General features: G+C 40.2%; 1 protein-coding gene across 1 annotated transcript in view; it reads left to right on the forward strand.

Moving 5' to 3' along the window:
* LOC108712776 (tetraspanin-15) overlaps positions 1 to 23,242 on the forward strand; it is an 89,439-nt gene that overhangs the window by 15,711 nt on the left and 50,486 nt on the right. Inside the window, exon 2 of the mRNA XM_018255193.2 lies at positions 12,665 to 12,850. Coding sequence (XP_018110682.1) covers positions 12,665 to 12,850 — 186 coding nt within the window. The remainder of the gene's footprint in view (positions 1 to 12,664; positions 12,851 to 23,242) is intronic.

The following is a 23,242-nucleotide window of genomic DNA, read 5'->3' on the forward strand; positions in this document are numbered from 1 at the left end:
CATAATGAAGAAAAGCTGACAAGTTGACATTCTGTGACATACTAAATGGTGAATTGTTTAATTTAGGCATAATTTAGGCAAGGTTGCCAAATGAGTGGATCTTTGCTTGATTCATCCACCCACCAATTAAATTTTAGAAATTACTGATTGGTCTATTTCTAGTCCATATTTCATGCAGGTCTCTTTCACAGGCAAATAAGCTGCCAACTGTGCCTGGAAGAACTGAATCAGTACCTTATATCTTCTGTATGGACAGCCAAGCAAGTTGATATTTAAAAAAAAATCCAATGTGTTTACTCCAGTTGCAGTTTCAACTCTTCTGAAAATGAATGGGAAATTGCAATTCAAGGTTATTTTTTGTGTTGTCATTTAAAGGGGTTGTCCACCTTTTTACAAAGTCATAGAAGTCTGCAAAAAACATTTCCCCAACACAACTGTTTTTGATAATGTCACAAATTACGCAATAGTTAATATTTTTTTTGGCTGGATTTCTGTTGGGGGAATATGTTGTCAATTGAAATGGATGCCCATAGAAATAATGTATCTTTCAAGAGGTCAGTAGATTGAGCTAATGCTTATGGCAGTGACAAATCAATTGTTTTAAATATACAATTAATGAAAAAAATGTCAGTCCCTTAGGTTATTTCTTGCCGATCACCTCACAGTCTCTCAGCTGTGGAAAAAAGAATCCAAACAAATGTGTATACTTCCAGGAAAATATGCACAAGGGATCAGCGCCTGTGGCAACAGAAATAAGGAACTCCCATAGCGTAATACGTTCAATATAGATGGTAAATATCACCATGTGCTTTTAGTTAGCTTATTCTGTAAGTGCTCCCCTTTCCCTTATATATATCTGGTTGAGGGAAACAAGTGTTAGAGGGGTGCAGAGTAAAAACAATTTTCTTCAGTGCAGCAATGGGTCCACACAGTTTTAAAACACCTCCACCGTTTGGAAGAATTGCCTACTTACAAACCACTCTCGTGGCCAAACGTGTTCATTAACTCCTCCTGTACGATCTTAACTTAACCTCGCATCCTCCATGGATAATAATAGTATTAAGCAAATCAGGTAGCACCTTGTAAATTTAAATTAAAATTGGGGTTATATAGGTGAACTACAACTCTCACTGCACAGAATCACCATAGGTAGAAACTGCACTTAAAATGATCCAAAAGGTGAACTAAAGCTCTCACAAACTGTATGTGGCTCCCCTTGTATATTGTGTATTGTGCATTGTATAATGTGTACTGTGTATTTTATAACGATGTATGACTATCTTTGATTAACCGACCAGTTTTAGCAGTTAACTTTGAGGGAGATGTGATTGGCCACGAATGTGAAGGGAGTTCCCCACCACAATCCAGCTCCCCAACGAAACTCTCACGATAGGGAAAGACGTACGTGTAATGCGCACAGAACAGGAAGTGAGCGCACTGGAACGCATAAGGCGGAACGCGGAAGTGCGAACAGCTACCGAGACGAACGACCGGAAATAGTTTAAAAAGGGCAATGTGTTTTTTAACAATTAAGCCTCTGATGAAGCTGTGAGTAACAGCGAAACGCGTTAGGTGAAGGAGAATACTTATCAGTCCAGTACGAGTACCACAAGGAGGTCTAAATCCGGCTGGCAATCACCATCCTTTGGGACTTTGAAAAACCACAACAAATTGGACTGAATTTGGACCGATTTTATTGAGAACAAAATGTGAGTGTATTTATTGTTTTTAAGAATTATTTTAAATAAAACGTTATTATACTATTTCCAGTTTTTCTATCCCTCCCTTGGAGTCCATGGAGGATGCGAGGTTAAATTAAGATCGTACAGGAGGAGTTAATGAACACGTTTGGCCACGAGAGTGGTTTGTAAGTAGGCAATTCTTCCAAACGGTGGAGGTGTTTTAAAACTGTGTGGACCCATTGCTGCACTGAAGAAAATAGTTTTTACTCTGCACCCCTCTAACACTTGTTTCCCTCAACCAGATATATATAAGAGAAAGGGGAGCACTTACAGAATAAGCTAACTAAAAGCACATGGTGATATTTACCATCTATATTGAACGTATTACGCTATGGGAGTTCCTTATTTCTGTTGCCACAGGCGCTGATCCCTAATGCTTATGGCAGTAGAGCAGTGGTTTATTCATAGTTAAAACTTTTGCATGAGAGATCTTGCGACAACACTTTCATCCTGTCACTTCCACAGGAGAAGGCTAATTCTTTTCTCTTATCTGTATTTAGCTTTGTCGTTTGGTTGGTATTGAGATCCAGACTTCTGACATAATAATTAAGAATAATCATATCAGCTTGTTTTTATAAGAGAGGAAACAATGGGATGTATGAGATATTCGTATATGATCTTATATAGTAGAAAATATTCTATTGCAAAGCTTCTAAGAGGAAATTTTAGAAGTTTTAAACTGGAGATGTTTATTGATGCTCATCTACTCGAGGGGCCACTTCTGGTTATTCTGCAAGACACGGGTATTGGCATCTGGGGCTTGCTGGAGGTTTTAGTTCAAAATAGCAAGTCTCAGGAGGTGGATCTCTTGCTTAATATTTAATAATGGGGCTTGTATAGGAATTGGAACCCCATGCCATCTATGCAGAACCTTTTAAAGGAGCATAGATCTGTGGGATTAAGATAATTATTCTGCCTCTTAGTATATATTCTGGATGAAGTCCTACCAGTACTTTACTAATACTTTGTAATTTTGATATCCAGTTCAATTGGCTATTTGGTAGCCACTACATGTACTGGCAGCCAACAGGAGGCTCTGTTTGGCAGTACATCTGGTTTTAGACAACCAAAACTTGCTTCCAAGCCAGGAATTCAAAATTAAGCACCTGCTTTAAGGCCACTGAGAGCAACATTCAAGGGGTTGGTGAGAAACATGTTGATAACGATCCAATGGTTGGGGATCACTACTCAAGATGAAGGCTTAAAGGAGAATTCAACACCCTAATTTGCATCCCACTTCCCCCCTACCCTAAATAGTTCCCCCTCCCTCCTCCCCCCTGGCACCCTGGGCAAATGCCCCTAACTTTCGACTTACCCCTCCTTGCAGGTCCTGTCCAGCGGAGTTCACAGCAGCCATCTTGTCTCCTTCGGTCTTCTTCCTGTAGTGATCGGCATTTTCTGGCGCATGCGCAGTTGGAGGAATCTTCCGTTGCCGAAAGTCACGATATTTCCGCTTTGTTTTTTTTTTTACCGAAGATTTTGTGACTTTCGGCGCATGCGCAGTAGCTCCTCAACGGAAGATTCCTCCACAAGATGCTGTGAATTCTGCTAGACAGGACCTGCAAGGATGGGTAAGTAGAAAGTTAGGGGCATTTGCCCAAGGTGCCAGGTAGGCCAGGGGAGAGGAGGGAGGGGGGCCTATTTAGGGTAGGGGAATGCAAATTAGGGGGTTGAATTCTCCTTTAAGCTTTAGTCCCTTAGGCAGCGGATCGGTGCGTCTAGTCTAAGACTAGGGCCTTAAAATAAATAAATAGATTTTCAGGTAAGGTTATTGGCTGTGGTCTCGCTATTGCAGGGACCACCATGCGGGAGGGACAAACATGAGTCCTGTAGGGGGGCAAAACATTGGGCTTCCTTCTTAAGGAATGGGTTATGACCAGGTTGTAGATAGAGATTGGGCTGACCAGGACAGAATTGTGCAGCTTAGGGGTGGACCCAGCTCAGTGTATGGGAACCCACCAATCCTCACAGCAACCCTGTGTATGGCTGGAGCAATACTGATCTGATGTTCTCCATTGCTGGTAGTAGTTCACCAAAGATTTAGCAAACATGCAGAGGGAATAGGCCATGGCATTCGACTAAGCTGATTACACATGGTCAGACAATGAACACATGGATGAATCAGCACCCATGCCTCATCCGAGCAACTGCAAAACAGCTGCATTTGGTCTTAAAGTGGCAATTTCAGCATTGCATTTGTGATATGCTTGTTCGTCTATGTGTTTGTAGCTGTAGTTGCTTGCGTGTGGGTAGGGAGGATATGATAACACGCATATCAGAACAAATCTTTTCTACACCGATGGGTAATCAGCCTATAGACAAATGTCTGGATTTCATATTGTGAATCCCCCACTTTACACCATTACTAAGGCATGTTGGGTCTTAGTTATTGTATTCTCAAGGGAAACTGTTGGAAAACATGTGATTTGCCTCATTGTCAATATATATTACAATATGGATTTTCCTATTTGTCATATTGTCATTTTCCCGTATACACAAGGTATTATGTGTGACATGGTTTCTACTAATTAATGATAGCACAATTAATAGATGGACTCCTTATTTTCTTTTAGCTAGTGCTGCTTCCATTGATTACCCAGGTACTTCCCTTGGCCAGTGGGGAGGAGAGGGACTGGGAAACACAACAATTACTGGGGCTCTATTTTTGCAAACAGAACAAAACTAGGGATATACCTTAATGCACAGTTTTTGGATTTAGTCAAACAGAAAAAAAAAATATTTCAAAATGTACATCAAATCTACTTAACTTTTTTCATTCCCAGCTTGACACCACGAGCATCGTTACGATTCTTTAGCATCAACTTGTATCTTATTTCCTTTATTTGCTGATTTTCTCTTCTCTGTTTTAGTTTTAACATTACAGGTATAGGATTCATTATCCGGAAACCCATTATCCAGAAAGCTCCGAATTACAGAAAGACCATCTCCCATAGACTCCATTTTATTCAAAGAATCTTTTAAAAATACCTTGTACTTGTTCCAAACTAAGATATAATTAATCCTTATTGGAAGCAAAACCAGTCTATTTGGGTTTATTTAATATTTAGATGATTTTCTAGTAGACTTAAAGTATGAAGATGCAAATTACGGAAAGATCCATTATTAGGAAAGCCCCAGATCCAGAGCATTCTGGATAACAGGTCCCATACCTGTACACTGTTTTTCACAGGTACATCCTTTCTTGAGCAGTTTATTGCTATTGGAGAGGAACAGAAAGTCATATTTTATAATAGTTTTATAGTACAGAAGAATTCATTTTTCTCTGTAATAATAAAACTGTAACATGTACTTGATCCAAACCAAGATATATTAGTCCTTATTGGAAGCAAAACCAGCCTGTTGGGTTCATTTAATATTTACATTATTTTTAAGTAGACTTAAGACATGAAGATCCAAATTATGGAAAGACCCCTAATCTAGAAAGCCCCAGGTCCTGAGCATTCTGGATAACAGATCCTATACCTCAAGTTTGTATGTTGACCCGGGTCTGTGTGGGTTTCCTCTCGGTTCTCCGGTTTCCTCCTACACTCCAAAAACATGCAGGCAGGTTATTTGTCTGCTGAGAAAACTGATCCTTGCCTGTGAATATGATATAGGGACTTTAGACTGTAAGCTCCACTGGGGTAGGGACTAATGTGAATGTTGTATAATCCCAATAAAGTGCTATATTGTCACTATCAAAATAAATAAGAAAGAGGTGTTTGCACCTGTAAGCAAAACAACTGCTAACTGTGCAACTGTAAAATGCTTTTCCTTTGTATCAATGCTGTAATGCCAGTAAAAGTAAGGAAAACACATGCTGTTTTTTAGACATCGCAGAAAAGGCAATATAATTGGGATTTTGCTGGATGATGTGTGTGAAAGACAGGTCAGTTTGAATCATTTACTTCCTCGTGTAGTGCCAATCAATGTCAGTTTAACAAAGCTGACACTTGGGGAAACCAAATCTATTTTTTTCTCATTGGTAACCATTTGAATAGAATAGAATCTTCTGCCCAGAGGTACTACAAGTAATAAAATATAGGCACTCTTTTAATGAGAGTGGTGCAGATTATTAAAGGAACAGTAACACCAAAACTAAAAGTTTTAAAAGTTATTAAAATGCAGTATAATGTACTGTTGTCCTGCGCTGGTAAAAGTTCTATGTTTGTTTCAGAAACAGAACTATACTTAAGATTGTATAAGCAAGCTGCTGTGTAGCCATGGGGGCAGCCAATCAAAGCGGAAAAAGGAGAAAAGACACAGGATACACAGCAGATAAAAGCAAAGCTCTGTAGTATACAATGGGATTCTGCAGTGCTTATCTGTTATCTACTGTGTGTCCTGTGCTTGAATGGCTACACAGCAGCATGTTTACATAAACTATAGTAGTGTTACCTAAGCAAGCATTATTAATTATTTCAAAACACTTTAATTTTGTTGATGTAACTGTTCCTTGTTTTAGCAACATGAGGACACTTTCACTTTGACATATTAATTCCTGAAACTTAGGGCAGCAAATATTTTTTTGTTTTATGTCCATGGTTTTTGTTTTTTCTTTTATTAAGAAGGCTAAACAATAAAAATACATTGCTTTAAAGAAATTCTATTTTTGGAGGAATAACAGATATGATTTTGGGGTAGTGTAGTAAAAAGATTTCAGGTTTGACCAGGTTTTGTAACTGTTCACTTAAAGGAGAAGGAAAGAATAAAATTAAGTAAGCTTTATCAGAAAGGTCTTTATAAATATACCAGTAAATCCTCAAAGTAATGCTGCTCTGAGTCCACTGTCAAAAGAAACACAGCATTTCTGGGCTTCTGTATCAGACTTCCTGTTTTCAGCATAAACCTCCAGGGCTAGGGCTTGAGCATGTTCAGTTTGCTCCTCTTCCCCTCCCTCCTCCCCTCCCTGCTGTAATCTGAGCTCAGAGCTATGCACAAGCAGGGAGAGACTCAGGCAGGAAGTGATGTCACACCAAGCTAATATGGCAGCTGCTCTCCTAAACAAACAGAGAGAGTTCTAAAGCTGTTTACTCAGGTATGGTAAAGCGTTCTGCACAATAAATATATTGTTATATTATTGCACTGCTAAGAAATCTGAGTTGATAACTTATGAACTGGCAAAAATAAGAGCCTGGAAGCAAGTAGGGTGGTCAAAAGGTAAAGTTAAACAGCTAACTTAAGAGTGGAAGAGTGTAAAGTTCTAAAGCGTTCCTAAGTGGCAAGGGTTGATATTATAACTATGAACAGGAGAAGTAGGATGGTCAATGGTATGGAACATAACACATAATGAAAACGTGCAGGTAATAAATGTCCTGTTTGTCCATTTTAGCTGTCCTTTACTGTTCATTCAATGGGCAGTTTATTAATGAAAATATTAATGAAATTCTGTGGCTCAAGATACGTTATTGTTCAAGAGTTAAGAAATGCTACATTAGGACTAATAATGAAATGGGGACAGGTTGAACATTTGTATTTGTAATGTTAAACCATTTCATTTGACTAATGTCATAATAACTTCACAGTTGTAATGAAATCAATATGAGACACAAAAGGAAAAATGTTGCCTGCTAAGGAACAAGCACCTCTTCTGTCCCATTACTTAAAAATAATATTGCTTTTTTCTTAGACTACCAATAGAGTTGGTGACCGTGGTTGAAAATGGGCTATGATTAATAGTTGCATGCATATCTCCAATTCATGGAACACTGATTTGCCACTATATATTGCAACTCATCAATACAGAGCATTCAGATTGACTTGGTTGCTTATCACCACTGGGTGACAAGTGCTTTGACACTTGTCTTCTTTCCGTCCCCTAAACTCTTATTCACTCTAATTGGTCACTTTGCTGGGCTCGCTTGTAGATACAACTGCCATAGGACAATCTGCAGAAACATACCCGTGAAAGTAAACTAGACATGTGATCACATTTTGAAGAATGTATTGCATGCATTTTTGCAGATTTCCAGCATTTCGTTTTGTAAGCGTGGCTTTTAGCATCGCTGTTCCTTTAAGCAAAAACAAGGTAGGGAAAAGCAATTTTCTAGATTTTGGGAGCCAGTGAAAGGAGGCTTTGTTTCAGAAGAAGCTTTAATCTGCAAGACAAGGTCATTTGATGGCTGGCTGCTTCCTTTGAAGCAATGTGCATGAAGAATAAAAAAATTCTGTAACCTTGGAGTGACAAGCACCAATTTATTCTGTCTGAAATCGGGCTAATGCTTCAGTCTCTGGCTTTATTAATATCACACCAAATTTGCTTACAAGTGCATTAGTATAGAGAATGCCTAGATAAGGTCATGTCTAATCTAGTTTATCACTGCTTTGCTGGGCAGTAATACTCATGTCTGTGTAGGAAATACAACCCCTACATTCACTCCATAAAGGGCATGAATGGAGGGAGGGGAAAAGTATTCATATGGTATGAGCATATTTATGCCACACAACACTGGCCCCAAGAACAATATTTTACATTTAGATATTTGTTACATTTCCTTGCAAAACCATCCCAAATGCCTGAAATGCTGTGGCCTCAGAAGTATTAAAGCTAGATGTTTCAACTCAGCTTTGTTGAAGACTTTGTGGGCCAAAGTCAGTGGGATGGTTGTGGGCATAAGATTTTTTTAGTGTTTTAAACAGAAAAGTGCTTGTGGTTTTATGCACTCCTTTATAGCTATTTTACTTTTGCTTTGTTTAAAGACCCCCAACACAAGGTGCTGTGTTCTCTGGCAAAAGAGAACACAGCCTTAAGCAACCAATGATGTCCCTATAGTGACTCAAACCTACAACAGATGAATCGAATATAAAGGAGTTTTTAAACAGATCAAACGCCACAGAGTACACACATTGACAGTAATCCAACCAGGCCCAGATTTGTGGAGAGGCCACCAAGGCCCGGGCATAGGGTGGCAGGATTTTAGGGGGTGGCATGCTGCCCAACCACACCCACATTGGTTCAGTATAAAAATAAAACTGGGTAAATAGACAGGCTGTGCTAAATAAAATACGTTTCTAATATAGTTAGTTAGCCAAAAATGTAATGTATAAAGGCTGGAGTGACTGGATGTGTAACATAATAGCCAGAACACTACTTCCACTAATTGGTTACCAGGTCAGTGACTTGAGGGGGCCACATGGATCATAACTGTTGCTTTTGAATCTGGGCTGAATGCCGAGGATCAATTGCAAACTCACTGAACAGTTATGTCCCATGTGGCCCCCTTTATGTCGCTGACTAACTCAGAGTTAGAGAGCTGCAAAGCAGGAAGTAGTGTTCTGGCTATTATGATACACATCCAGTCACTCCAGCCTTTATACATTACATTTATGGCTAACTAACTATATTAGAAACATTTTTTATTTTGCACATCCTATCTATTTACCCAGTATTTATTTTTAATTTATTTATTTTTTTGAACTATTTTTTAATTTATTTATTTTTTTGAACTGTTCCTTTAATCGCACTGTCAACATTGGGGTTTTTTTTACTGTTCCTTACATCTATGAGGCTATTGGCCTCTCTTTGAGTGCACTGTAGGTGCCGTACCAGTTTTTTTGCACATTTCAACCATTTAAGAAATAAGTCCTAGTATCCTCTACTGCAGCTAATTTCTATGGTGATATTTTTTCCTTGGACTCTGATAGTGCCCACCCATCCCTTTCTGCTTATTGTTTGTTTACTGACAGAGAACAAGCACCAAAGGGATACAAACTATATATTTCTAGAAAACAATATTAATAGTATTCATTAGTTCCTTCATTACTGGCACAAGCCCTTTGGCATCAACAATGAAATGAGCCTTAATTAAAGTCAAAGTCATTAACCCAAGAAAATAATGCTATATTTCACATAACCAGTAGAACTGGGATCTTAACTCCCAAATGTAATTTATTTTTCTTTCTTCTACATTAAGCAACGGAGAGAGAGAGAGTATGTATGTGTAAGGAACATTACTAGAACTATATGAGAGACTTTTAAATTTTTTATTACACAGGATTTATGAATCCACATTTGCTAATACTGTAGTCCCCTGAGCATTACTGACATATAATGAAAGCTACATTAGATGGAGCTACTTATATGACTCTGGCTCAAGTAAAGCTGATTAGCTTTAGGGTACTGGCACACAGGTGCTGTCCCTGGAGGAATTTGTAAGTAGTTTATTTTTTTGTCTCCAAGGTCCCCAGTGTATTCAAAGACTTGTACTAAAATCTTGTGGCAGAAATAAGTTCTTGGAACCAGGTTCATACTGCTGTGTTTTAACTAATTTCTTTTTATATAACCATTTTTTTCCATCATTTTCCATTTACATACAAAATTAAATAAAAATTTAAAAAAATGGAAATATTCTGGAATTTTCAAAATATGTTGCATAACTTCTGAAACTTTATTCTCCACTGTCGCTTAAATTACCAAAGCAACCTGTCAGTCTTCTGAATATAATAAGGTACTTAATGAAGGTTTTATGCACACTATCTGAACTCCTCTGCGACTGAAGTAGAATCCCACAAGAACCGAAATCCCACACTTGTCACAGAGAACGCACTACTTATTAAACTGCCAGTCAGTCCTGACTAACCTGCTCATGTGGGGGATACATAGTTAGTGGCTGGGAATCCATTATCTGAGCGGAGTTCATTCTAAAGCCTGCAGAAGCGAACAAGGTGGATAAAGTGTTATTTTTAGTCTAGATGTCATATTCAAGAGGATTTATACAAAGATATAGCTTCTGTTTAATACTCCCCATATCCTTATCGACCTTGATTGTTATCCTTCTGCAGCTTTAGCTCTAGGCCTAGAGCACTTCCATAATTTAGCAGCCCTGGTGTTGATGAAACACAATCTTCTTCTGCTTGTTAGGCAGTCTATAGATAGTAAGTGTGTTTCACTGTAGGTTAAACCTATTTTAATTACTTTTTTCTCTACTTGACTGTGGGTAACCAACTTAAAAGCGTTGGGGGTCTGAACCAAGCTGTGACCAATAAGATCGCTGTCATGTTTCCAGCATAATTATTTGCTGATCCAGCATCTTTAGAAGATAGCGCTTGGTCTAGTAGAAAAGAGCAACCAAAGATACACATGAAATGAGCCTTGTATATGAGAAATGCATCCATTAAATACTTGTTTGTATACAAAAATCTCTTCTAAACCCAGGCTACATGTTGGGAGGCTACAGGGGGAAAATCAGAAGTATCAGTGAACTGTAATAGGCATAGCCTGTCCTGGAATTCTAAATTATAGCGGCCTCAGTGGGGTATACCAGACTTGATATGTTATAGTTATATAAAAACAAGGGGTCTGCGGTATCTTAAAGGTAATTGCAGTTGAAAAGCAGTCGTAGAATGATGTGTGATTTCTGCTGCTAATAATATATGTATTATATATTATTATTATACTAATAATATATTTGTTGCGCTTTTGCTAACACTGGGAGGTATTGGAAGACTCTCTGGGTATTTTGGCCTATCCTACCTTCATTTATTGTAGAAATTATATATATATATATATATATATATATATATATATATATATATATATATATATATATATATATCATCATCATCATCATTTATTTATATAGCGCTGTCAAGATACGCAGTGCTTTACTGCAGTTATAACAAACGGAATAAATGGTGGATAACAAACAAGGATTACAGAGTACAATAGGGTTAGAAGGACCTAGAGATTAGAGTTTACAAACTAAAGGTTAGGGTACAATTGAGACATTAGGATTATATAAACACTTTGTCATTTTTGATACATGATTAATTAAGGTACATCGAATAAGCCTCTTTAAACAGGGTGGGTCTTTAAGGAGCGCTTGAAAGTTTGGAAGGTAGGAGAAAGTCTGACAGCTTGTGGCAGAGAGTTCCAGAGAAAAGCAGAAGCCTGAGAGAAGTCTTGTAGATGAGAATTGGCAGAAGTGATCAGAGGAGAAGTGAGGCGAAGATCAGAAGCAGAGCGTAGGTTTCGTGAAGGAGTGTATTTGGAGATTAGAGATGAAATATAGGGAGGGGTTTCATTATTAAGGGCCTTGAATGTGAGTGTAAGTAATTTGAATTTGATTCTAGAAGACATTGGGAGCCAGTGAAGGGACATGCATATGGGAGCAGCTGATGTTGAGCGGCGAGCTAGATGAATGAGTGTAATGGCCGCGCTTAGAATAGATTGGAGTTGTGAAAAGTGACTAATTACCTGTGAGGAGTAAGTTGCAGTAATCAAGGCGGGAGATGATGAGAGACTGAATCAGTGTTTTAGTTGATTCTGAACTGAGATATGGTCGTATTCGAGCAATGTTGCGCAGTTGAATACGGAAAGATTTTGCAAGTGTTTGAATGTTTGGTGAAAAAGACAGATGTGAGTCTAAGATAACTCCTAGGCAGCGTGCCTGTGTGGTGGAATGAAAGGTGGTGTTGTTTACAGTGAGTGATATCTGAGGGACAGGGGAAGATCTTGAAGAAATATAATGAGTTCTGTTTTTGAGAGGTTCAGTTTCAGGTGGCGCTGTGACATCCAGGAGGAGACAGCAGAGAGACAGTCTGTGACTTGGGAAAGGACAGAATTAGAAAGATCAGTAGATATAAAGATATATAGTCTAAAAGCCTCCCGCACTAAGTTCACAGTTTTAAAGGACTGGGTGCCTCCTCAATGCGCTCATTTGTATACATAAAAAAAGTAGTAGCACACCGGTAATTTGAAAAGGTTCAAAAATATCAATTTTATTAATCCATTTAAAAACAGGCCAATGTTTCTGGCTCCGTCTAAGACCTTTATCAAGACCTGAGGTGTGTGTGTGTCTGTATATATATATAGCTTTGTTACAAAGCTTAAACCTTGTTTTTGTTTTAATATGTTCACATATTTTTGGAAGTCTGTCGAGAACTCGTGTTTAGAAGTTAACATGTCATCTTTTTTCCTTTAGCTCATAGGCCTTGTGATCATGTGCATTGGCATTTATGCAGAGAGTGAAAGACAGAAGCACCGAACCCTGGAGGGAATCTTTCTGGCACCAGCTATCATCTTGCTTCTGCTTGGCATCGTAATGTTTGCGGTCTCCTTTATCGGAATGGTTGGATCCCTCCGAGATAATATACTGCTGGTGAAGATAGTAAGTGTTTGCAAGATGAGTTATGTATTGGAAGGGGAAAGGGAAGGCAACTAAAATACACTATATGCAGAATCTCTGGGAAATCATAACATGGCCAGAACATTACATCCTCATTGCAAGCTAAGACACTGATATAAATTGAAAGGAGGAAAATGTGCATTCTCTGGAGTGTAGTTTTAACCCAGAAAACACTAATTAGCTTTGAATAAAATAAAAGGAACAGTATTTACTGCTATAACTTATGATTAACAGTTATGGGTCCTGTTATCCATAATGCCCTGGAGTTTTCCTGATAACAGATCTTTCCATAATTTGGAACATCAAACCTACTGGAAAATCATGTAAACGTTATTTAAACATATATATATATATATATATATATATATATATATATATATATATATATATATATATATATATATATATATATATATGTGCCATAAGCCTATAGGGGCATTACAGTAAAAAATATATACAGGTACATCATTTAGAGAATTATAATGTTGGAAAAGGATTTACTAAAAATAAAAAGGTTAAACAGGGATCCATTATCAAAAAAATGTTATCTGGAAAGCTCTGAATTATGGAAAAGCCATCTCCGGTAGACTCCATTTTATTTAAACACTCCAATTTTTAAAAAATCATTTAATTTTATCTCTATAATAATAATAATAATATCTCTATTATAATAATAATAATAACAGTATTATGTCCTTATTGGAAGCAAAACAATCCTTATGCATTTATTTAATGTGTAAATGATTTTCTAGTAGATTAAAGGTATGGAGATTCAAATTATGGAAAGATCCATTATCCTGAAAACCCCAGGTTCCGAGCATTCTGGATAAGAGGTAAAATACCTGTAGTAGCCATTTTTTTGTATCTGAATTTCCTGGCACAAATTGGCCTTTCTTTTTTTTTTTCTTGCAATTATGTCCAATCATCTCATTTGTCTCACCCATAAAAAAAAAAAAAAAAAATCAGCAGTCTGAAATCCCAAATTAGTGATTTAGATAAGGACCACTAATTTTCTGCTATAAAGAAAATGTAATGGAATCTTCTGACCTGCTCCAAGATGGCGTCCAAAATGGCGATTCCTCTTCCCTGCACATGGTTCCGGCTGGTCGCAATCCTCCTGCATCATCTCCTTCTCGCCCTGTGATTGGTCGCCGGCGACGGAACGGACGCCGGCGTCAGAATCGGGCGCCGGCGTCAAGGCGTCAGCGTGGGGACGCTGGCGTCTGCGTCTGACGCAAGCGCGTCAATTTTGGCGCCAATAGACTGGACTATAAAGACCCTCATTTCCTTCCTGAACTTGCCCAATTATAGGTCTGTTTCATATAGTTCCTGGGTGCGATATATTCTGTCTTGATCTTCCGTGTTTTGAACCTTTGCCTGTTATCGACTTTGAACCTGTGCTGCCTGTCTTGACCATCCTGCCTGTTTGACGACCATTCTTTGATAAACCCTTTTCTGTACTGCGAACCTGATTTGTTGCTTCCTCTTTGGTCCTTACTTCAACTGCGCCTTCGGGCATTACAGTATAATTGGGCCATGGACCCCTCGGAGGAGGCCCAAGTACCCCTCAATGTCGGAGGGGCCATTCGGGGGTTGGCTTCTCGCATGAAATACTATGAAGCCCAGCAGTCTCAAATTGGCCAGGCTATTGATGTTATCCTGGAGAAATTGACTGCCATGTCTCCTGCGGCTCCTGCGGCTGTGCCTGTTCCTGCCATTCCTGCCCCTCTTCAGGTGTCTGAACCTCGTGTTCCCGCTCCACCTCTTTTCAGCGGAGACCCAAAAGCTTGTCGAGGTTTTATTAACCAATGTGAAATTCAATTCACTCTGCAGCCAGGCCAGTTCGTCTCCGAGCAAGCCAAGGTTGGTTATGTCATCTCCCGTCTGCAGGGGAAGGCTCTGGAATGGGCATCACCCCTTTGGGAGAAGAGAGACCCGCTGATCGACAACGCCGGGGCTTTTCTCCAAGAACTCCGGACGGTGTTTGATGCTCCAGGTCGTACTACTGCAGCCTCGGCTCGACTGTTCCAGCTTCAACAAGGCACTCGCTCAGTCCCCGAGTATGCCATTGAATTTCGTACTCTGGTGGCAGAGACCTCCTGGAATAACGATGGTTACCACGCGGCCTTTTACAACGGCTTGGCTATACGCATTAAGAATGACCTCGTTTCCCGGGAAATTCCTTCTCGGTGGGAGGATCTGGTGGCCTTGGCGGTGAAGGTGGATACCTGGCAGAGGGAGTTCCAGCTCGAACTCGACCGAGAGCGTACAAAAAGGTACCCCCGGTTCCAACCTTCTTTGGCCCCCCGCTTCCAGAGACCCCTGCTTTTCAATCCTGTTCCCCCAGTGCTTCCTCCTGCTCCTATGGATTCTGCTTCTTCCTCCTTGCCGGCTGAAGAACCCATGCAGATTGGGCGGGCCCCGTCTGTCCGAACAGGAGAAACTCCGGAGAAGGGCGGCCGGTCTATGCCTTTACTGTGGGGGTAAAACCCACTTTGCCCAGGAGTGTCCAGTGAAGCCGGGAAACGCCAAAGCCTAGGTAAGCATGGGGAGACTTACCTGGGTGGGATTTGTCATTCTCCCCATTCCTCTGCTCTACGTTTCCTTCTTCCGGTGCAGATCCAGCTTGGCTCTCTAAAGTTTTCTTCACAAGCCTTTCTTGATTCCGGTGCTGCAGGAAACTTCATGGACCGAACCTTTGCAGGACTCCATTCCATCCCTCTTCAACCCTTGGCTGTTCCTCTTCGTGTCCTGGCGATTGATGATCGTCCCCTGTCGTCTGCCTTCATCTCGCATTCTACTCAGGAACTTTCCTTCAAGGTGGGCACCATGCATTTGGAGAGACTATCCTTCCTCCTCATTGATTGCCCTTCCACTCCGGTTGTCCTGGGTCTGCCATGGTTATGTGTACATAATCCAGTCATTGACTGGTCCTCATTGCAAGTTTCCAGATGGAGTCCTTTTTGTTTACAAAACTGCCTACCCACTGTTCCGGTTGTCAAAGTTTCTTCTGTGTCCTCTAATTCCTCTATTCCCTCTGTGTACCAAGCATTTTCCGATGTATTTAACAAGTGTTCCGCTGAGACTCTTCCTCCCCATCGGCCTTACGATTGCCCTGTGGAACTTCTATCCGGCTCTATGCCCCCCAGGGGCCGCACCTACCCACTCTCCCCTTCGGAAACTTCTGCTATGAAGTTATACATCCAGGAGAATCTCCAGAGAGGATTCATCCGTCCTTCCACCTCCCCTGCTGGAGCAGGTTTCTTCTTTGTTGAGAAAAAGGATGGTAGTTTGCGGCCCTGCATCGACTACAGAGGACTCAACAAGATCACAGTTAAAAACAGGTACCCTCTTCCTCTTATTTCTGAACTGTTCGATCAGCTTAGGGGTGCCAATATCTTTACAAAGCTGGATCTTCGGGGGGCATACAATCTTATCCGGATCCGTGAAGGGGACGAGTGGAAGACCGCCTTTAATACCCGTGATGGACATTACGAGTATTTGGTCATGCCCTTTGGTCTCTGTAATGCTCCTGCGGTCTTCCAGGAGTTCGTTAATGATATTTTTCGGGATTTGTTGGGTCTATGTGTGGTCGTTTATTTAGATGACATTCTTGTTTTTTCTAAAGACCTTTCGGAACATCGTGCCCATGTACGTGAGGTCCTCTCCAGACTAAGGAAGAACAGTCTCTTTGCTAAATTGGAGAAATGCACCTTTGAAGTCGGCAGGATTCTGGACTCTCGTTTTTCCAGGGGCGCTCTCCAGTATCTTGTCGAATGGAAGGGTTTCGGTCCCGAGGAATGCTCTTGGGTGAAAAAATCTGATGTCCATGCCCCCATCCTTGTTCGCAGGTTTCATAGGCAGTTTCCTTCTCGTCCTGGTCCCGGTGGTCCTGAGGCCCCCCCTAAGGAAGGGGGTACTGTAATGGAATCTTCTGACCTGCTCCAAGATGGCGTCCAAAATGGCGATTCCTCTTCCCTGCACATGGTTCCGGCTGGTCGCAATCCTCCTGCATCATCTCCTTCTCGCCCTGTGATTGGTCGCCGGCGACGGAACGGACGCCGGCGTCAGAATCGGGCGCCGGCGTCAAGGCGTCAGCGTGGGGACGCTGGCGTCTGCGTCTGACGCAAGCGCGTCAATTTTGGCGCCAATAGACTGGACTATAAAGACCCTCATTTCCTTCCTGAACTTGCCCAATTATAGGTCTGTTTCATATAGTTCCTGGGTGCGATATATTCTGTCTTGATCTTCCGTGTTTTGAACCTTTGCCTGTTATCGACTTTGAATCTGTGCTGCCTGTCTTGACCATCCTGCCTGTTTGACGACCATTCTTTGATAAACCCTTTTCTGTACTGCGAACCTGATTTGTTGCTTCCTCTTTGGTCCTTACTTCAACTGCGCCTTCGGGCATTACAGAAAATACTAAAGATCTAACTTCACATGCTGTCCAGTGCTGCTGTGTATTTAATTGTGCATATTCACTTTACTATCATGCAAATGAGAGATAGCTTTGCAATTTTATTATCAGTGGCTGTTGAGGAAGGAGGTATTATTCAGCGCCACTGAATGCAAAGCAGATAGTATCATTTCATCTTTTTGAATATTTACCACTTTCAATTTGAATATCACATTTGTATTACTTTTTAGTTCAAGCTATCCGATAAAAAACGTACAGTACAAGCATAATTCTCTATGAAAAGTAAATTGCTCTCCTTAAGAAAAGGCTCTGACCTCACTCTGCCATTGCTGGTTAATATTGGATTGGGGCTGGAAGAATGGCCAACATTCATGTGGTTGTAGCACATTCACACTCCTCCCTTTAATGGCTTATGCCTTTAAAAATAGGTGCTCTGGGTAGTCTTTCTACTCTCTAAAACCACAAGCGGGGGGTTTACCTTGACATGACCTGGTGGCTTGCTGATTTTATGATCATAATTTTGTAACTAAAAATCCCTGTTTTTGAAATTACATGTACTTGCACTAATATGAAATTACTTATGAGACAGGGGACCAGGTAATGTGCATTGAGCAATCCCCTCTCTTCTGTATGCTGTTATCTGATCTTGACCTGAAAGATTGGATCAGCCCAGTTTTGACAAAACCAGAGAAACACCGTCTAGTGACCTCACAAGAGCAGTTTGCTCCATGAGCACACACTACCTACCGTTCTTTGGTTTGTTTTGGAGAAGATAATAAATTGTAACCAGCATCATTGGCCATAGGCTCATTTTAGCTTCAGGAGGTTTCTCCAAGTATCTGTAATTTTAGTCCACCAGGCCCTTGGGATTCTTTAACATGCCAAGTGCCTGAGGGATGGTGCAACTTTTTCCAACCCTGCAAATCTAAGGAAACCCTCCTGCATCTGTGTATTGATCCGTGTCTGCAGTCCAACAATAATCTGATTCCCCTTCACTTGATCTAGTTAACTAGTCAAGCCCTTTCCTGGTATTGGAAGGGATGGATTTGCGCCTGCGTAATGCATTCCATTTGCAGACTGTAATTATTGAGTCATATTATGGCCAATTTATGATTGTGATTATGGAGAAATTTTTTTTTTTATTTAATATTCATTAAGACTTTTAAATATATGTAACACACATTCTTTGCAAGAATCTTTACACTTTCTCTATATCGTAACACAAACGTCAATAAACATCAGCAGTAAATCTGAAACTGGTGTTTCTATGACTGACAAGGAAGTATTCTATGTAGTTTCCCTTGGGGTAATGACCTATAATTCAGGGGGCAGTTAATTCTTTCCAGGAAACCCATTCCAGTTCTTCATCATATGTTATAGGATCTATCATTATTTAAGGTAAGCCCTTATGCTTTCTATTGCTGCAATCCATTTTGTCTTTGATATCATCATCATAATTTATTTATATAGCGCCGACAAGATACGCAGTGCTTTACCGTAGTTATAACAAACAGGGAATACATGGAGGATAACAAACAAGTGATAGAGTACAATAGTAATTAGAGGGTCCTACAAATTAGAGTTTACAAAGTAAAGGTCTCTAAGGAGCGCTTGAAAGTTTGGAAAGAAGGGGAAAGTCTGGCAGCTCAAGGCAGAGAATTCCAGAGAAAATCAGTAGCCGGAGAAAAGTCTTGTAGACGAGAATGGGCTGAAGTGATGAGAGGAGAAGTGAGGCGAAGATCAGAAGCAGAACGAAGGTTGCGTGAAGGAGTGTATTTGGAGATCAGAGATGAAATATAGGGAGGGGCTTCATCATTAATGGACTTGAAAGTGAGTGTTAGTAATTTGAATTTGATTCTAGAGGAGATTGGGAGCCAGTGAAGGGACATACATATGGGAGCAGCTGATGTTGAGCGGCGAGATAGATGAATGAGTCTAGCGGCCGCATTTAGAACAGATTGGAGTTGTGAAAGGTGATTTGTTGGAATATAATATCTTTGTCAGGAGGTTTGATTTTCTCTGGTTATTTACACCTGTTTTAAAAACAAAATCATTCCAAAAATGTGTTCTCCCCTTTTGTGAATTCCCTCCCAGTGATTAAACTAAAACTCTGACTCTGACTCTGAGTAACATTAATATAATTCTTGGCCTTTGCTGGTTGCAGGACTATTATAAATATATTTATAATATTATAGGTCAGGTATAGCTGCATGTTGAATAATTCTCATATTTATATTTTTTTCTCTTAAGGCCTTAGAGTTTGTACTTTTACTATGGCCCTATCTACTCTGACCCGCTCTACCCTGCTTAACTAAGACATACGTTTTATATTTCCTGTCCATTTAGATGTGTGGAGACCCTGTTGGCTATTGCGGGCATCTCCAGCACAGTGATCCTTCTACGGCACAAATCAGGAAATTAACAAGCATCAGAGTCTGCTGATACAATCACTGGCGCTGATTAACTGAGCGCTATCAATTATTCATGGGCTAACCTTGCCTTCCTCCAGCAGCGCACACACATACAAAACAGTTCGTGCCTCGAGAGTATTTACATTCTTACGGTACTTTTTTGTTCATGTTGGCATAATTTTTCTTTCTTTTGGGACTACAGTTGAAAAGAAGAAAGTATTTCTTTGTTTAGTGAAAGTAACTAATGAGAAATAAGGAACTTTTAATGTAAAGGGAGTGTAGCTTCTCCTGGCAGATAAAAGCTTACAAAACAAACAGTTTTCATTACTATATCCTATCTTTGGTTTTTAATTGTTTTTCTGCATATGGGAAATGTGAAATTGGTTAAAAGAAAAAAAAAATACTCAAACCACTAGACTGTAGTATCGACCACTCATCTTATATTTAGTAAATAATGCATACTTAGCTTCTGGCTTGCACAGAACTCTCCGTATAAAATTCATATTTAGAAATATGTGTAGAGGCTGCCATGTATTTCAGCTGATGCATTTTGCATAAACCGCATCAACATTTAGATCTTCTTACGGGGCAAAATAGCACCCCTTTACACTATACAAGAAGTGCGTGTGAATGTGCCATGCATCAGATTAAAAAAGTGTGCAAATTATGGGTCTGCTGGTTAGAAGGAGGTGGGAACGCTTATGTGCTCCACATCCCCCCCCCCATTCCAACCATCGTGAACACTGCAATGCTAAACCCAGGCAGCACTATACCCATAGCGGTTATGCAAGTCTTTGTGCTCCGTTCTGAAGTTTAAGAACTTGCAGACAGAGACACTTTTGGTGGGTTAGGGTGCAAGATGCACTTTGCGCCCTTCCTTGTCATAAGTAAATGACCCCTATGATGTACCGGTAATAGTAAATCAAATATCTAAAGTCCTGGAGTCTTTTCTAGCCATGGAATCTATTCAGATGTTTATACAATACAGTACAACTCTCTCCTACTGAAACCAGAACTGGACAAGGTATATCATGATAGCAAAAGGCACAATGCTGATCTGAAGGAAGATGATGGGGATAAAATAAACCTGGTACTAAACTAGGGTTGCCATATTTTACTGGTATCTGATCTGGGCAGGGGGCAGGCTGGTGACTTTGCGGGTCAGTGATGCAATGGGACAGGCTGGTGATGTCTTGGGTGGGCAATTGTCATTATGGGTCAGGGCTAACAGCCAATTGCTGATTGCTTGGTCAATGGAGGGGATCCTGCCTGGTTTTCCTTGACCCCGGCAGCCCTTCTGAAAACTGGGCTGTCCATGTCAAAACCAGATGGGGGCAACTCTGTACTAATCTTTTTACTTTTTATAGCACCTATGGGTCATTCATTCAATGCCATGAATGACCCACAACATATAGGCCTGCAGTTTTAGTGGCCATAGGAACATTTTTTCATGAGAAACACTATCCCAGAGGGAATCATTCTACCTCAGACCCATACATTGACCTATTAGAAGGATCAGCGACCTTCAAGCATAAAATTGGAGGCTCGTGAAAGACCATAATATGTAGATAAAGGTTTGGCCTTTCCATTTGCTGACAGTTACAATGGATTTTTTTCTCTCTCCTGGAGCAAAAGCTTTGTTAAGATGCAAGTCTCCAACTGTGCTCCAGACTGTGTGACATTTCCACAGCCTTGAAATAAATCATCTCTTTCCAGCTTTCCTTGTTCTGTTAATGTCCATTAGACGCAGTTCATGTATTAAGTGACTGAGTTTGAGTAGCTCTTTCGCATAAAATTGTAAATAAATGTTTTGAGCAAAAATAGTAATTTGCAGTTGGGTAAAACATAATGGTATTAAAAAATCATAGTTAAATAAAGTACTATAAGCATCTTGTATCTGTAATGAAACAGAAGGTGGAGCTTATGGAGCTTTAATTGACTTGTTTTTATTTTGTTTGATGCTTCAGTGTCCGAATGCTCCATCCTACCAAATATGGTAGTACTGGATTCTAGGGATGCACGAATCCACTATTTTGGATTCGGCCGAACCCCCGAATCCTTTGTGAAAGATTCGGCCGAATACCGAACCGAATCCGAACCCTAATTTACATATGCAAATTAGGGGTGGGAAGGGGAATACATTTTTACTTCCTTGTTTTGTGACGAAAAGTCACACGATTTCCCTCCCGACATAATTCCGCTCTGTTTCCCAGTCCCCACGTTGACAGCCCTACAATTATTATGCATCATAGTGCATTGCCTTAAAGGATTAATATAAACTTAAATTTTCCTGAAGAATCCTGATAGAGTATATGCCATGTCTCTACAGGCCATGAGAAACCTATGGTGAGTGCCAATTATGATTCCATTTGAATAACCATCTCTTCAGTGATGTAATTTCACATCCCTTGACTAACATGCCACTCCCCTTCCTGCCTTCTTTTAAAGGGGCTCTTCACCTTTAAACTAACTTTTAGTATAATGTAGAGCAGTGATCCCCAACCAGTAGCTCACAAGCAACATGTTGCTCTCCAACCCCTTGGATGTTGCTCCCAGTGGCCTCAAAGCAGATGCTTATTTTTGAATTGCTGGCTTAGAGGCAAGTTTTGGTTGTATAAAAACCAGATGTACTGCCAAACAGAGCCTCCTGTAGGCTACCAGTCCATATAGGGGCTACCAAACAACCAATCACAGCCCTTATTTGACATCCCATGGACATTTTCATGCTTCTGTTGCTCACCAACTCTTTTTTACATTTAAATGTGGCTCACAAGTAGAAAAGTTTGGGGACCCCTGATGTAGAGAGTAATATTTTGAGACAACTGCATGTTTTATAATTTGTAATTTTTAAGTTATTTAGCTTTTTATTCAGCAGCTCCCCAGTTTGCATTTTTTAGCAGTCTGGACTATGAATAGGAGAGGGCCTGAACAAAAAGATGAGTAATAAAAATTAACAACAACAAAAATAATAACAATGTGTAGCCTTACAGAGCATTTTTTAGATGGGGTCAGTGACCCCCATTTGAAAGCTGTAAAGAGTCAGAAGAAGGCAAATAATAGAAAAACTATAAAAAAAGAAAAAATTAAGGCTAATTGAAAAGTTGCTTGGAACTGGCCATTCTATAACATATGTAGCGCTATAGTAAACTGACTTGTGATAGGGCAGTTTAAGCTACTTTCCTTGGTGGGCTAAGACCACCAATGAGCTCTCTTTCTCAGGGGTAAGCCCTCGCAGCGGTGTGGAGGCAAGGGTGTAGTGTAACTGTAACCTGATGCGATAGCACAATGATGGGCGCCAGTAGTTCTTTAACAGTTGAACCATGAACAGTATTTATTGAACAATAGTACAGAGATCATTTAGCACATTGATCCACAATGGAGTATAGAACATACACAGCAGCATAAAGGAAGCATATACTCACAGCACGTATAGGCTAATATACAGCAGAGAGTAAGTTGACAGCATGTGATGGGTATTGCCCAGTTTTCAGGATATCTTCCAGTGGCAGACTAGGGGAACTCCTGACATCCCTATCTCAACACTTG

The sequence above is a fragment of the Xenopus laevis genome, chromosome 3S, assembly GCF_017654675.1.
Source record: "Xenopus laevis strain J_2021 chromosome 3S, Xenopus_laevis_v10.1, whole genome shotgun sequence".
NCBI lineage: Eukaryota > Metazoa > Chordata > Amphibia > Anura > Pipidae > Xenopus > Xenopus laevis.